The sequence below is a fragment of the Trachypithecus francoisi genome, unplaced genomic scaffold (assembly GCF_009764315.1).
Source record: "Trachypithecus francoisi isolate TF-2019V2 unplaced genomic scaffold, Tfra_2.0 Lachesis_group4, whole genome shotgun sequence".
NCBI lineage: Eukaryota > Metazoa > Chordata > Mammalia > Primates > Cercopithecidae > Trachypithecus > Trachypithecus francoisi.
The window spans coordinates 111424481-111438820 of record NW_022681469.1 but is presented as its reverse complement, the minus strand read 5'-3'; the positions used below and the strand labels follow the sequence as shown (position 1 = coordinate 111438820).

Genomic DNA, 14340 nt, shown 5'->3' with positions numbered 1-14340 from the left:
AGTAAGGCCCTGTCTCTCCAAAAAATAAAAAATTAGGTGGGTGTGGTGGCACACACCTGTCGTCCCAGCTACCCAGGAGGCTGAGGTGGGAGGATCGCTTGAGCCCAGGAGGTCGGAGCTACAGTGAGCTGTGATTGTACCACTGCACCCCAGCCTGGGTGACAAATGAGATCCTGTCTCAAAAAGTAAAATAATAAAGTGAAGAGCCTCTGATGTGGGCTGAATTATGTCCCTCACAAATTCATATGTTGAAGTCCTAACCCCTAATTCCTCTGAGTGTGACTGTATTTGGAAATACAGTCTTTAAAAGAGGTGATTAAATTAAAATGAAGTTATTAGGTTGGGCCCTAATCCAATATGCCTGATGTCCTTATAAGAAGAGATTAGGACAGACATGCACAGAGGAACGACCATGTGAGGACGCAGGGAGAAGACGGCGTCTACAAGCTAAGGAGAGGCCTCAGGAGGAACCAGCCCTGCCCACTCCTTGATCTCGAATTCCAGCCTCCAGAACTGTGAGGCAATTAAGTTTCTGTGGTGTAAACCACCCAGTTTTTATTCTAGGGACCCTGGGAAGCTCACACAGCCTCACAGGCTTGTCAGGTGACACGCATGTTGGGAATAGTGACAACAGGGGTTGTCACTGGGAGGATATAGCACAGTCAGGATCTGAGTTCAGGCTGAGTGTGGTGGCTCATGCCTGTAATCCCAATGCTTTGGAAGGCTGAGGCCAGATAATTGCTTGAGGCCAGGAGTTCAAGACCAGCCTGGGCAACACAGCAAGACCCCATGTCTACCAAAAATAAAAAATTAGCCGGGCATGGTGGTGCATGCCTGTAGTCCCAGCTACTCAGGAGGTGGGAGGGTGGCCTGAACCCAGGCGTCAGGGGCTGCAGTGAGCTGTGATGCCACGATAGCACTCCAGCATGGGCAACAGAGCGAGACTCTTGTCTCTTCAAAGAAACTTAAAACATGAAGAAATAAAAAAAGAAGAGGAGAAGGTCATGAAGACACAGTCATAGAGGGAAGGTGGCTTTGTGACAGTAGAGACGGTGACATTGCGGCAGTGCAGCTGGGAGCCACCAGAAAGCACAGAGGCCCAGAACGTGTCACCATCAGAGTCCCCAAGAAGGACCCAAGCCTGCTGACACCTTCATTATAGATTTCTGGCCTCCTAAACTGTGAGAGAAAAACATTTCTCTTGCTTAAAGCCACGCAGTTTGTGGTCCTCAGTCATAGCAGCCACCAGAAACCAATACAGTTGGCCTTGATCCTGTCCTGGTCAGGAAACGTTGGGTCAAACCAGGCATGGTGGCACACACCTGTGGTCCCAAGGCTGGTGGATCACATTGACCAGCCTGGACAATATAGTCAGACCCCTTCTCTACAAAGTTTTAAAAAAATGAGCTACTCGGGGGTCAGAGGTGAGAGGATGCTTGAGGTCGGGAGTTCAAGCAGCCTGGGCAACAGAATGAGAACCCATCTCTACAAAAGTAAAAAAAAAAAAAAATTGCCAGCTGTGGTGGTTTGCACCTGTGGTCCCAGTTACTTGGGAGGCTGAGGCTGGAGGATTGCTTGAGCCCAAGAAGTTAAGGCTGCAGTGAGCTGAGATCACACCACTGCACTCCAGCCTGGGTGACAGAGCAAGACCCTGTCTCTTAATAGAAAAAGACAGGCTGGGTGGGGTGGCTCACATCTGTAATCCCAGCACTTTGGGGGGCTGAGATGGGAGGATTACTTGAGGCTGAGTTCAAGACCAACCTGGGCAACATAGCAAAACCCCATCTCTTTAAAGTAAATACATAAAAATAAGAGACTGGACATGGTGGCTCATGCTAATCCCAGGACTTTGAGAGGCCAAGGCAGGAGGACTGCTTGAGCCCAGGAGTTTGAGACCAGCCTGGGCAACACAGTGAGAAGTTAGGGCTACAAAACAGGGTCTACAAAAATAAAAATAAAAAATTAGCCAGGTGTGGTGGCATGTGCCTGTAGTCCTAGCTACTTGGGAGGCTGAGGCTAGCCCGGGCTACATAGCGAGATCCTGTCTCTAAAATCATAATAATGGTAATAAAATTAAACCAGAGCATCACTAGCATTGGTGAGGATGTGGAGAAACTGGAACCCTGCTGCACTGCTGCCCGGAGTATAAAATGGTGCAGCCGCTTTGAAAAAAGTCTGGTAGTTTCTAAAAAAACTAAACACAGAATGAAAGCAAGGTCTTGAACAGATACTGGCACACCCATGTTCACAGCAGCACTCTTCACAACAGCCAAAAGGTGGAAATGACCCAAATGTCCATAGAGAATGGATAAACAAAATGTGGTCTGCCCATAAGATGGAATATTATTCAGCCCTGAAGAGGAAGGAAATTCTGCCACCCGCTATGACGTGGATAAACCCTGAGGACATTGTGCTGAGTGAATAAGTCAGACTAAAGGACAGATATTGTATGATTCCACTTATATGAGCTTCCTAGGTTCATTAAATTCATAGAGACAGAAAGTACAATAGCCAGGCGCTGGGAGAGGGGAATCGGGAGTGTTTAAAGGGGACAGGGTTTCAGTTTGGGAAGACAGAAAATAGCTCTGGAGATGGATGGTGGTGATGGCTGCACAACAGTGCGAATGTGCTTGATGCCACTGAACTGTACACTTAAAAAGGGTTCAGATGGTGGCTGGGCGCAGTGACACACACCTGTCATTCCAGCACTTTTGGGAGGTCGAGGTGGGTGGATCACCTGAGGTCAGGAGTTTCAGACCAGCCTGGCCAACATGGCAAAATCCTGTCTCTACTGAAAATACAAAAAATTAGCTGGGCGTGGTAGCGGGTGCCTGTAATCCCAGCTACTCAGGAGGCTGAGGCAGGAGAATCGCTCGAACCCGGGAGGTGGAGGTTGCAGTGAGCTGAGATCGTACCACTGAAGACTCCATCTAATAAAAAAGTGGGGAGGGTGGGCGGGCATGGTGGCTTACGCCTGTAATCCCAGCACTTTGGGAGGCCGAGGTGGGTGGATCACGAGGTCAGGAGATTGAGACCATCCTAGCTAACACAGTGAACCCCGTCTGTAGTAAAAATACAAAAAAATTAGCCAGGCGTGGTGGCGGACGCCTGTAGTCCCAGCTACTCAGGAGGCTGAGGCAGGAGAATGGCGTGAACCCGGGAGGCGGAGCTTGCAGTGGGTGGACATTGTGCTACTGCACTCCACCCTGGGTGACAGAGCAAGACTCCACCTCAAAAAAAAAAAAAAAAGGTGGGGGTGGATTAAGATGGGTAAATGTGATGTGTATTTTACCACAATTTTAAAAGAAGTGCCAAAGTTAGCAACTCAGGAGATGTGGCTTTGCAAGTATGGCCAGCATTGTCTAAACTCACCAATATCTGGTTTTTCTCCCCTTCCTGGGCACAGCAAAACTCTCCTCTCCAGCACCCCTCAGCTAAGTGTGATCGTGTTGGCTGTGAGCATCAGGGACATGGGAGTCTGTGCATGCCCCGTGGTGACCTCACATGGAGGTGGACAACTCGTGAACTCTAAGTGGCTCAGGCTGTCCAGACACCACAAGGAGGTCAGTGGCCTGGGAGCAGCGCCTGGGCTGTGTTGACAATGTGAAGAGGCGAATACGTTTTTCTGTGTTGCATCAAGCCATTGAAATGTAGGGGATATTTGTCACTGCAGCATAACCTGGCCTATTCTGACTGATAGACCAGCTTCCCTGGAACAGCAGCAGATCTGGCACCCTGGAGACAGCTGGTTGGAACTGCCAGGAGCTACAAGGGTCAATGGTTCTCACTTGACCTTTGTAGGCTCTTAGATTTGGGATGGTGTCTGAGTCTCTTTGAGCTGCCATAGTGAGGTGTCACTAACTGGTGGTTTAAACAACAGAAATGTATTCTCTTACCGTTCTAGAGTCTTGAAGTCCAAGATCAAGTCTCTAGTCCAAGGTGGCAGGTGTTGGCAGGGCTTGAGGGGTCTGTCCCAGGCCTCTCTGGTGTGTCCACCCCCCTCCATATCTTTCTACATTGTCTTCCCTCCATAGCTGTTTGACTCCAAATATTTCCTTTTATTGGTGACAGGATCTTGCTCTATTGCTCAGGCTGAAGTGCAGTGGCATGATCACAGCTCACTGCAGCCTTGACTTCCTGGGTTCAAGCCATCTTCCCACCTCAGCCTCCCAAGCTGCTGGGACTACAGGCATGTGCCACCATGCCTGGCTAATTGAAAAAAAAAAAAAAATTTTGTAGAGGCAGGGTCTTGCCCAGTCTGGCCTCAAACTCCTGGGCTTAAGCGATTCTCCTGCCTCAGACTCCCAAATTGCCGGGATTACAGGCATGAGCCACTGCACCGAAATGTCCTCTTTTTATAAGGACATCAGTCATGTTGAATTAGGGCCCACTGGACTCCAGTATGACCTGATCTTAATTACATCTGCGGCCGGGCGCGGTGGCTCAAGCCTGTAATCCCAGCACTTTGGGAGGCCGAGATGGGCGGATCACGAGGTCAGGAGATCGAGACCATCCTGGCTAACACGGTGAAACCCTGTCTCTACTAAAAATACAAAAAACTAGCCGGGCGAGGTGGCGGGCGCCTGTAGTCCCAGCTACACGGGAGGCTGAGGCAGGAGAATGGCATAAACCTGGGAGGCGGAGCTTGCAGTGAGCTGGGATCCGGCCACTGCACTCCAGCCCGGGCCACAGAGCAAGACTCTGTCTCAAAAAAAAAAAAAAAATACATCTGCAATGACCCTCTCTCCAAATAAGGTCACATTTCAAGGTATTAGGGGTTAGGAATCAAATGTATGAATTTGGGGGGGACTCTCTTCAATCTACAACAGATAGCCCCACAGACGAGGATCTGTGGCAATGGCGCCAGGAGAGGAGGGCAGGGGCAGGGGCAGGTAGGGGATGACCGGACACCTCCAGCAGATGGAACTAAGTGAGCAGGTCTTTCTGGCAGGAGCGGCTCTAGAAGATTCTTGTTTTGTTTTTTTTGGAATGGAGTCTTGCTCTGTTGCCCAGGCTGTAGTGCAATGACATGATCTCAGCTCATTGCAGCCTCCGCCTCTCGAGTTCAAGCAATTATCCTGCCTCAGCCTCCTGAGTAGCTGGGACTACAGGCACCCGCCACCAAGCCCAGTTAATTCCTGTATTTTTAGTAGAGATGTGGTTTCACCATGTTGGCCAGGCTGGTCTCAAACTCCCAACCTCAGGTGATCCACCTGCCTTGGCCTCTTAAGTGCTGGGATTACCGGCGTGAGCCACCACACCCGGCTTAGAAGGTTCTTTAGAGAGTCTCCATGGCCATAGAAACTGTGTGTGTGTGTGTGTGTGTGTGTGTGTGATAGGATTCCTACCTCCTGCCCCTCTCTGGGGTGAAAGCAGACCAATACATGAAGAGAGAGTGTAGGGCAGCCGGGAGGGGCCTGTCAGGCTTGATCTCTGTGGGTTTGTTTTTGACTCAATGCTGGCTCTAGAAATGGATTGACATTGGGGTGGGTGTGGGATGGAGGCTGAAAGGAGAGGGAAGCTTTCAAAGCTGTAGCCATGGGAAATGTTTTTATTTTCTGCTTGAAAGAAAATGCCAAAGAAGGATAAAAAGGAAAAAAAAAGGGGGGGGGAGGGGAGAGGTGATGAGAGAGACTGTGAGAGAGAGAGAGAGAGAGAGAGAAAGCAAGCCGGGATGCCTTTTTGTATGACAGACTTCTAGATTGGGAAATGAAGCTCGGCCAGGCATGGTGGCTCACACCTGTGAGTGGCTTCCAGCACTTCGAGAGGCCAAGGAGGTCAAAGACTCCTGGCCAAGAACTCCTGGGTTCAAGCCCAGCTTGCGCAACATCATGAGACCGCCCCCCCGCATCTCTATAAAACATAAAAAAAAAAAAGCTAGCTGGCATGGTGGCACACATCTGTAGTCCCAGCTACTTGGGAGACTGAGGCAGGAGAATTGTTTGAGCTCGAAAGGCTGAGGCTGCAGCAAGCTGTGGTTGCACTGCTGCACTACAGCCTGGGCGACAGAGCAAGTCCCTGTCTCAAAAAGAAAAAAAGAAGAGACCCCAAGGGAGGCCAAGCTTGGTGGTTTGGGTCTGTAATCCCCGCACTTTGGGAGGCTGAGGTGGGAGGATTGCTTGAAGCCAGGAGTTCAAGACCAGCTGGGGTAAGATAGCGAGACCCCATCTCTCCAGAAAAAAAGATGATCCCAAGGGAGAGGGGATATGGATTCTCCAGGTTTGCCCTGAACCTCAGTCTGCGCTAGGTTCTGTGGAATTACACAGGAGCTCCTGCTCTCCAGCCACGGCTCTCCTGATCTCCAAGGTAACCCCTGGGTTACCTTGACCTCATCCCCCTACTGTGTCCCAGGCCAAACCAGGGTCTCATACAACTCCTCTGACCTTCACTGCCTCCCTTCTTCCCCATGCCAGGCCAGGGAAGGAGACAGTCTCTACCAAATGACAGGGAGGACTGATGGTTAGCACAGTACATGGGTGGCGGGGTGTGTCACGTGTCATGGGAGTGGCCTTACCTCTACCTTCTCTAAGTGAGTCTCAGCCAGGCTGGGGGCTCCCAAGGGCACAGGGCCTCCACACTGGGGTCCCCAGCAAGCTGCCTGGTTTAGTTCAGGGTGCCTGCTACTTCCTGACTGCATGGGCTTGTCATGTCTCCTTTCTGCCCTCAACTTTCTCATCTGTTAAATGGGTATGCGGGTGCCCAAATCATAGGGTTGTCAAAGCCTGCCTGAAGCAGGGCTCAGAGCGCACCAGGAGGAATTCAGACAAGAAAAGAGGAAACTGGGAAGGCTCTGCCTGGGAAGGGGGTGGGACAGCCTGGATTTGGGACGCTTGGCGTGTGCTAAGGAGGTGGAGCTGGAAGAGGTGGGGCGTGCAGAGGTGCCTCTGAGGGCCAGGCTGGCAGTGGAATTTGCTGCAAAACTCTCCGCGTGCACAGGCCTGCCTGGGAGGGGTTCAGAGGCCTAAACAAAGCAGGGAGCCGGCAGGGAGGGGGCAAGGGAAGGAACCTCTAACTAAGAGAAGGAACAGTCCTCCCCCGGGGCACCCACTCCCCATATAGGTGCAGCGCCTCTCCCCAAACACACGTGCTGCCAAGCCCTTCATCAGTCACCCTGGCACTGATATCCATAAATCCCATTAGTCACACCGCCACAAACACATCCAGTCCCAGGCAGACAAAGACACGGGGCCCCACAGCGGCTGTGTCTGTCCCCAGTGGCGCTTTCCCCATGTCTAGAACTGTGCGGACACCGCAGGCGCTCCATGCAATTGTTGAACCGACAGCAAGCAGCACTCCTCGCAATCACAAACACCTCCTGATCGCGTAACTACAGGCCCCCGGATAACCACAGTTGCTCCTTTCCCCCATTCCAAGTCTCTCCCATCCCCTCTGGGTACACACGTACTGCTATAATCACCCACGAATGCCCTTGGCCATTCCCTCTTCCGCGTCTCTCTGGAGGGGGTAGGGCTGACACTGCGCCCCCCTCCCCCAAGCCTGTGCTTGGACGGGTCAGGCAGAAAAACCATCCCCCAAGGTCACCAGGGCTCTTCAGCAGGCGCCCCCGGGAGCTGATTTATTGGCGGCTTATTTGGAGAAATGCTATCGCTCTTAGATTCCGGAGGGGGGGAAAAACACGCTCGCGGTGGACTTTAACCTTGGGCTGAAACCACAGCGCTTTGTTTTCGGAGGTGCTTCCTAGGGCGCCGCGGCGGGGCTGGGGCCTAGCGGGGGAAGCTCGGCGGGAATGTGGCCCAGCAGCCTCTCCACTCCCAGGCTGCGCTCCCGCCTGCCCTGGCAAGCGCTCAAATTCCTCTGGGCCCAGCCGGAAGCCCTCGGTCCCTTCAAAAGGGCTTCCAGAAATTCTAGGAAGGAGCCGAAGCTCCTTGGATGAGGGCGTCCTTGGAGCGAGGTTTCCAAACCCTCCCATCCCAAGCCCCTGGCATGTGCCACCCGCCGTTCGCAGTCAGTCGTGTCACTGGCATGATGAGGTTTTCGGGAGGCACCCAGGAAGGGCTGAATGCTCCGGTTTCCGCGCACCTTAAGTCCGGAGCAAAACCCCGCTGGAGGTGGTTGGCTCCGATCGCGTGCATGGTTTGCTTGGCTGATGTAAGACACCAGCGCGAAGGCCTGTTCCCGCCCCTCTGGCAGAGATAAATTAAGCGTTATTATTGCAAATGCACCCTCTCTGGATCTGCTCCCCATGACTGTTCCGTGTGTCAAAACCGCCGCTTCCACCAGGCAGCCACAAGGGCGAGACCAATTACCGCTTTCCCCATGGTTGCGCCAAAGCACGTAGCCAACGAGGGCTCCAAGCCGGGACCCTGGTTGAGAAAAACCTGGGGCATCCGGCGGCACGGAGGGTGGGAACCAGATGAGCCCCCGCCTCCGCGCATGGTGCCCACAGTCACTCCCCCGCCTTGGTCCTCCTGTGCCAAAAAAAAAAAAAAAAAGCCCATCATGCGCCCGCAGAGAGCTCTGAAGAGGAGACACGGGATGAAGGCAGGGTCCGCGGAGAGGTGGCAAGCTAAATTCTGAGAAGCCGCTTCGACCCTGACCCTGGCGTCGCCCCTCCGTGGTGCAGGTGGCACTGGAGTTGCGCTCGAACGGACAGCTGCACGCCCATCCCAGTCTCACCGAGCCTTTCTAAGAGGAAATACCAGGCCCAGGCGCCCCTACCCCAAGGCGGTGATCCTGTGAAGCTCGGGCCACCTCAGGGTCCAGCGCCCTCAGGGATGGATGGTGTTGGCACCGAGAGATGAGGCCGTTCCCCCTCTTTGGTGAACGGAGAAGCTCTTGGCGTAGTTCCCTGCGCAGTCTTGGGGTCCCCAGGCCGTGATGGGGTGAGCAGGGCGTGCGGCGTGGCCTGGGATGCGAGACCAGTCCGAAGCACCCCCGCGTGAGCGGCGGGAAGCAGGGCCCGCCCGGAGATTTATGGCCGCAGCCGGCCCCCTGCGCACCAAGCGTGTCTCCGTCCTTTCCCAGCCAAACAGTGGAGTGGAGGACCCGACCCCGGCTGGAGGAAGAGGCCAGGGCCGGAGGCGGGGCCGACAGGAGCTGGAATCCATCCGGGCTGGGCCTGGCGCATCAGTCCCAATTCTGCCCGCCTTGCGCCCTGGTCTCGGTGGGGTGTGGGGCGATGGCGCCGCATCCCTGGTCTTCCAGGCAGGTTCGGGCAGCTCCCGGCTGGGTTGGCCCGGCCGCGACTTGGCGCTGTATCGCGGCTGGGTCTGTCGCAGCGAGGGGACGGCGAACGTGGCTTTCCCGGGCACAGCCTCTCCGGGTTTTAGCCGCGCCCGCCAGACACGGGACCTGCGGAAACCGGAGCTTAAGACACCCAGCCACAAGGCCTCTGAGCGGGCAGCAGAAGCCGGCAATCCCTCAGGGGGTGCCCTTCACCGAGATGCCAGCGGAGAGTGGGGGGCTTCGGTCTCCGCCTGGAAAGGCGGTTGGGGCGATGGGTGAAGTGGCTCGGGTGGCCGCGCCAAGGGAACGATATTGGCTTTTTCTTCCCCCGCTGGGGGAAGGAAAAGGGGAGAACGTGTCCAAGCGGCCAGCAACACCAGAATTTGGGAAGAACCGGGTTCAACGCCGAATTGAGGGAGACCGTGTGATCTGCACCGGTCGGGCCTGAGCCTGCGCCAACAAAAGCGTGACAGGGGTGACGGCCGGGCTCAAGGTTGGCCTGTCCTTTGGTTTTAAAACAAAGAGGGAGAATTTTGTCAGTCGGGACGCGTCCAGGGAGCAGAGGCCGGAGCCGGTAGCCTAGGAACACAGGAAAGGCCTCGGCTCGGGTGGCCCAGGCTGACTGCGGAGAAGCACGCTGGGCCGGGCCTCGGCTAGCCGGGGCAGATTCTCCTGCAACTGCGGTTTGGGGCTACAAGGAAGACCCACCCCGCTCCCCCGAGTCGATTTTTCACCCAGTCAGTAAAACACACACACACACACACACACACACACACACACACACACACACTCTCAATTGCGTCCACAGAGTTTTTGGCCACCTATCCCGCTGGGTAAACAAAAGTGTGAGGGGGCGGGGAGGGGGTAGGGATGGAATGGGGGTGGGGCGCGTAAGATGGCGGCTGGACCTGGTGGCCTATGGCCTGTGCCCTATGGCCGTGGCACCCAGGCCTGGTTTTTACATTTCAATGTGGCCCACCATACTGGGGAAGGCGTTTCCCTGGACCCTGAACCCTTGTTAGGGATGTCCTAGAGGCTCTCCTTTACGAATGGAGGCACCTGGGCTGCACCCACTACTTCGCTTGGGATCCGTCCTCCGCCCCAAGATGGCTCCCAGTCGCTGTTTACTCAGCTACTGCGGGGACACCAGGTCGCGGGGCTGGGGAGCGGGCGGAGATCAGGGCGCGTATAGATTGGCCCGGGCAGGCGGCCTCTCCGCGTAGCCCGCCCGCGCCCCCACGCATGCGGCATCCCGGGAAAACCAGCGTGGGCAGGATGCGTCCTGGCCGCCCCCACCACCACCGCGTCCCCAGGCCCTGCGCCCTGGCCGGGCTCCGGTGGCTGCAGGGCCGCGCAAATGTGGAGTGGATGCCGGGGGCTGGTATGGAAGGGACCCGCGCGAGAGGGCTGGGCGCACAAAGCCCAGGCACCACGGCCCTAATGAAATACCGGCTGGGTTCGTCACGCCGCCGAGGCGCACACTTGAAAAATGCAAACGCCATTGGCAAATCCAGGGCAAACAGGCAGAATTTTTATTAGCAACTAAATGATTTATGGCACACGTACCCCGCCGTCACAATTACGGCGTCTCGGAGCATCCAGGGGGTGAAAACATTAAACATTTATAAAAATGGGCCTTTGTTTTTTTCTACTCCGCAAGCCTTTTGTTTTCCCCACCCCAACTCTCTCAAGATATACATATTTTTTCCTTGAGCTATATTAAAATAAAGAAAAACATTCCCCAAATCCGGGGGGGGGTTAATGCGGTGGAGAATTAGGGTCTGGGCTTGGAATATTGGGTAAAGAGAGTGGAGAGGAAGCGATGGGGCCTCGGGCGTGGGAGGGCTTAACTAGGAACACACAAGACCTCTGCGTAAGGCTCAAGGGCGCTCTACGCCCCCACACACGGCCCCCTTCCCCCGCCTGGGCTTCCAGCAGCCCCGCGCTGCTCGACTGCGTTTATTCGATTCCTGCAGTCCCCTCCTCCCCTAAGGCACACAGACACAATACCTCCTTTCTCTAACCCCCCTCTCCTCTCCGTCTTTGCTCCTGGCCGTCCCGGGGATGCACCGGGCGCCTCTCGCCGCCCCGAATGCCGAGGCCGCCACTGAGACCCGCACGCCCAGCTCCAAACGCGGACACCGTGGCTTGTTCCCCTCGGCTCCGGCTATTTTCGTTCCTTTCTTTCCTTTTCACTCCTCCCTCCTCCCCAGCGGAGCTACAGCTTCCAAAAGAGGGCAGCCTAGAAACCAACGCAGGAAGCTCCAGGAAGGGCAACTTGAAACTGCCCTCAAGAGGCTGAACTTTTTTCCTCAAATTTATCCTGGAATTAAATTAGACACCCCCCAGTTCGTTCTCGAAGCCTCCCCCCACCTTTTTTTTTTTTTTTCTAAAAGTGGAGAAAAGAAAATAGAACGAATGGGCACTAACGCGCTCATTTTCCCCCCCTCCCGAAAAGTTGCCTTAAAAATTGATTTAAAAAAACAAAACGGGCAATGAGAAAACGCTGAGTCCGCAGCGCGAGGCGAAAGAGCGGGCTTCTCTTGTTTTAATTAAAATCTTATCACCGCAGTTGCTCTTCGAGGCAGGATTGGAAGGATTTCTGCCCCTCCAAGCTTCCTTTCCAGGGTACGTAATGCCTAGCCGGGCTCGGGGGCCTGCAGGGCTGCAGAGAGGGTGCGGGGGCCCCCAGGACAGTTCTGCTGGCGTGGTCCGCACTCCCTGCGCCCCCGGTCAGGTAGGTCGGCCGCGGGCAGCTCACGGCTACTCAACCCAGAAAGGATTTTGCTGAAAGAGCAAAATAAAAGTACAAAGTCTGGGGGATTGGTGCTCCCTTCCCCCTACGGCCACCGTGGCCAGCCAAGCACTTTTTGGGCTTGGCTGCTACTTCCTCTGAGCTCAACAGATTTTTTTTTTCCCGGTCTCGCCCTCCCTGGAGGGGGCGCGGCGGATGGAAGGCGAGAGAGGCCCCCAGCCAAGAGGTTTTTAATATTACACTTTAATAGGTTTCAGAAGGCTCCGTGGAGAAATGCTAATAGGCTGAAATGTCAGAATCGAGAGGGATTCAGTTCGCGCTCAGCCGATCTAATCCTTTTTTCTGCTCTGATTTTTTTGTTGGGGGGGGAAGGAGAGGGGAGCGCCCACGCAAAGAGGGACTTTGGGGAGGGGCGCGCTGTGCGAAGCGCCGCAGCCCCGGCCTGGGCCGAGCGGGGGGCGCGCCCCGATCCGCGTTTCTATAGGAACCCCTTTTAGAAGATTAGAGACTCACCCGCTGCCCGCCGCCGCGGCCTCTCCAAAATATTAATCAGTAACCATCTGACACCGCGTTTCAGGGAGGGACCCGCAGGCCAGTGCTAGGAAAACGGCCTTCTCGCCTGCCCATCCCACCCGACCGCGCTGCTGGGGGAGAGGGAATGAATCGCTGCTTTGTTTTAAAAGGAAGAAAAAAAAACAAGGGAAAAAGCAGCCCTTGTCTGTTTCGGCATCTCCACCGCGCGTACTAGAAGCGCACCCCAGGGGAGGTCGGGGGCCGGGGCCCGGGGCGCGGGGTGCAGCCCTTCGGGCCCCAGGCCCTCCCCGGCTCGCTTGGCTTGTCACCTCCTCCTGCGAGCAGGAAGCTGACAGGCGGCCCATTAAACCGCGCCTTGCAAAGCCCTGGATTGCGGCGACAACCATCTTCCTCTATTTTGATCACTCAGCCCAGACGCTGGGGGAGGGGGGAAGGAAAAGGGAGGAGAAGGAGAAAGGAGGGAGGGGGGGTCCGAGCTGGTGGAGGGGGAGGGCTGCCTAGAAACGGCCCGGAAAAATTCTCACCACCAGTTTTGATCATTCAGCCCCGCTGAGGGGAGCCTGGAAACTGCTGGAGCCCCGGGTCCGTAATTGGTTTTATAGGAATGGCTGTGGGCCAAGGTGTTTACATGCGTGTGATTGGCGGCGCGCGCGGCCAATGCGCGGAGGCCGGGGGCCGGGCTGGGGGGGGGGCGGGCGCCCGGGAACAATGCGTGTTTCTTCGCCGGAGAGTGCGCCCCTCCCCCAACCCCCTCCAACCTCCCCCCCCGCTGCTTTTTTTTTTTTTTTTTTTTTTTAGATCCAGCGAGAGGAACTTGAAAGGGGGGTTGTGTAATGTACCTTTTCCAATCCCGGGCTGTATATGGAGATTTGGGATTCTTTAAACCGGCGCTACCTGGATTTTATTAAAAAGCGGGGAGCTCGGCGGGAGGAAAGCTGGCTTTTCCGGGGGCTGCGGGAGCCGGGCCGCGGGAGGGCGGAGGAGTTGGCGCGCCGAGCGTTCGGCCCGGGGAGCGGTTTTCTACCAAAAAAAGGAAAGGCGGGCAAAAAGTGTGAGGCGGCTGCGGGTGGCGGAGGGGAGCGGCGGCCGCGGGATGGCAGGCAGCACGGGCGCCTAGCTGCGCCGGGAGCCGGGGCCGCCGCCGGAGTCGTTGTCGCCGGAGCCCGGAGCCGTGAACCCAGCCGCGCCAGGTACGCCGCCGGTCAGCCTGCCGGCCCCCGGCCGGGCGCGATGGTCTTCAAACTTCTCCAGCTCGCCCCCAACCACGCCGGCCCCTCCGGGTGCGCGGGGGGGATCCCCGCTACTGTCTGGCTCCCGATTACAGAATCGGGGACCAGGGCCGGCTGGGAGGGGGCGCCCTGGGAGGGGTGGGGGTGGGCTGCTGCGCCCCGGGCGCCCACGCGAGCCCCCAGACCCGCTCCGGCCCGCCTGGCCAGGCCGAGGGGCGGTGGTTCCTCTCTCGGTTCCCAGCAGGCGGCGGGGGAGCCCGGGACGCCGAGACGTTTTCGATTATAGGCTGTTTTTAATTAAAAGCCGGAATTCAGCCATTTTAACTCCATTTAAGAGGGGGAGAAAAGTAGGGAGAACGCAGCGGAGCCCGCAGATGGCCGATGCAGCTTCTTTGCCAGTGCGAGGGTGTTCCTGGGGGCTTCACCCCGACTTCCCCGAACTGGGGCGCCTGGGCATACTACGAGGCGCTGGCTTTTAAAAAGCTACCAAAGAATCTCTTACCAAAAAAAAAAAAAAAATCACGGGAAGCTCATCGCCTCCTTAAGACATGTATCCTCGGATGTGGCGATCTTAGATTTTTCCAAAGTAAACGCGGATCTGGTAACCAGAGCCTGATGGGAGAGAGCGAGGGAGGG

General features: G+C 56.0%; 2 protein-coding genes and 1 long non-coding RNA gene across 9 annotated transcripts in view; 2 read left to right on the top strand and 1 right to left on the bottom strand.

Annotated features, from left to right (window-relative positions):
* Positions 1-8832: 8832 nt before the first annotated feature.
* LOC117072723 lies at positions 8833-10041 on the top strand. Its single transcript, XM_033193122.1, is given in 1 exon segment — positions 8833-10041. A coding segment is annotated over 1 exon segment (729 nt). The 5' UTR covers positions 8833-8871; the 3' UTR covers positions 9601-10041.
* A 654-nt stretch (positions 10042-10695) lies between these two features.
* On the bottom strand, positions 10696-13061 carry LOC117072742. The gene is made up of 2 exons (XR_004432931.1): positions 12455-13061; positions 10696-11973 (listed from the first exon to the last, which is right to left on the bottom strand). It is a non-coding gene; the product is annotated as an uncharacterized LOC117072742 (long non-coding RNA).
* Positions 13062-13282: 221 nt separating this feature from the next.
* TNRC18 (trinucleotide repeat containing 18) overlaps positions 13283-14340 on the top strand; it is a 123355-nt gene continuing 122297 nt past the window's right edge. For 5 of the 7 annotated variants that reach the window (XM_033193086.1, XM_033193083.1, XM_033193085.1 and 2 more), the window contains exon 1: positions 13283-13665. The gene's annotated coding sequence lies outside the window, so the exon portion shown is untranslated. The remainder of the gene's footprint in view (positions 13666-14340) is intronic. The other 2 variants (XM_033193089.1, XM_033193084.1) reach the window with 1 other exon arrangement.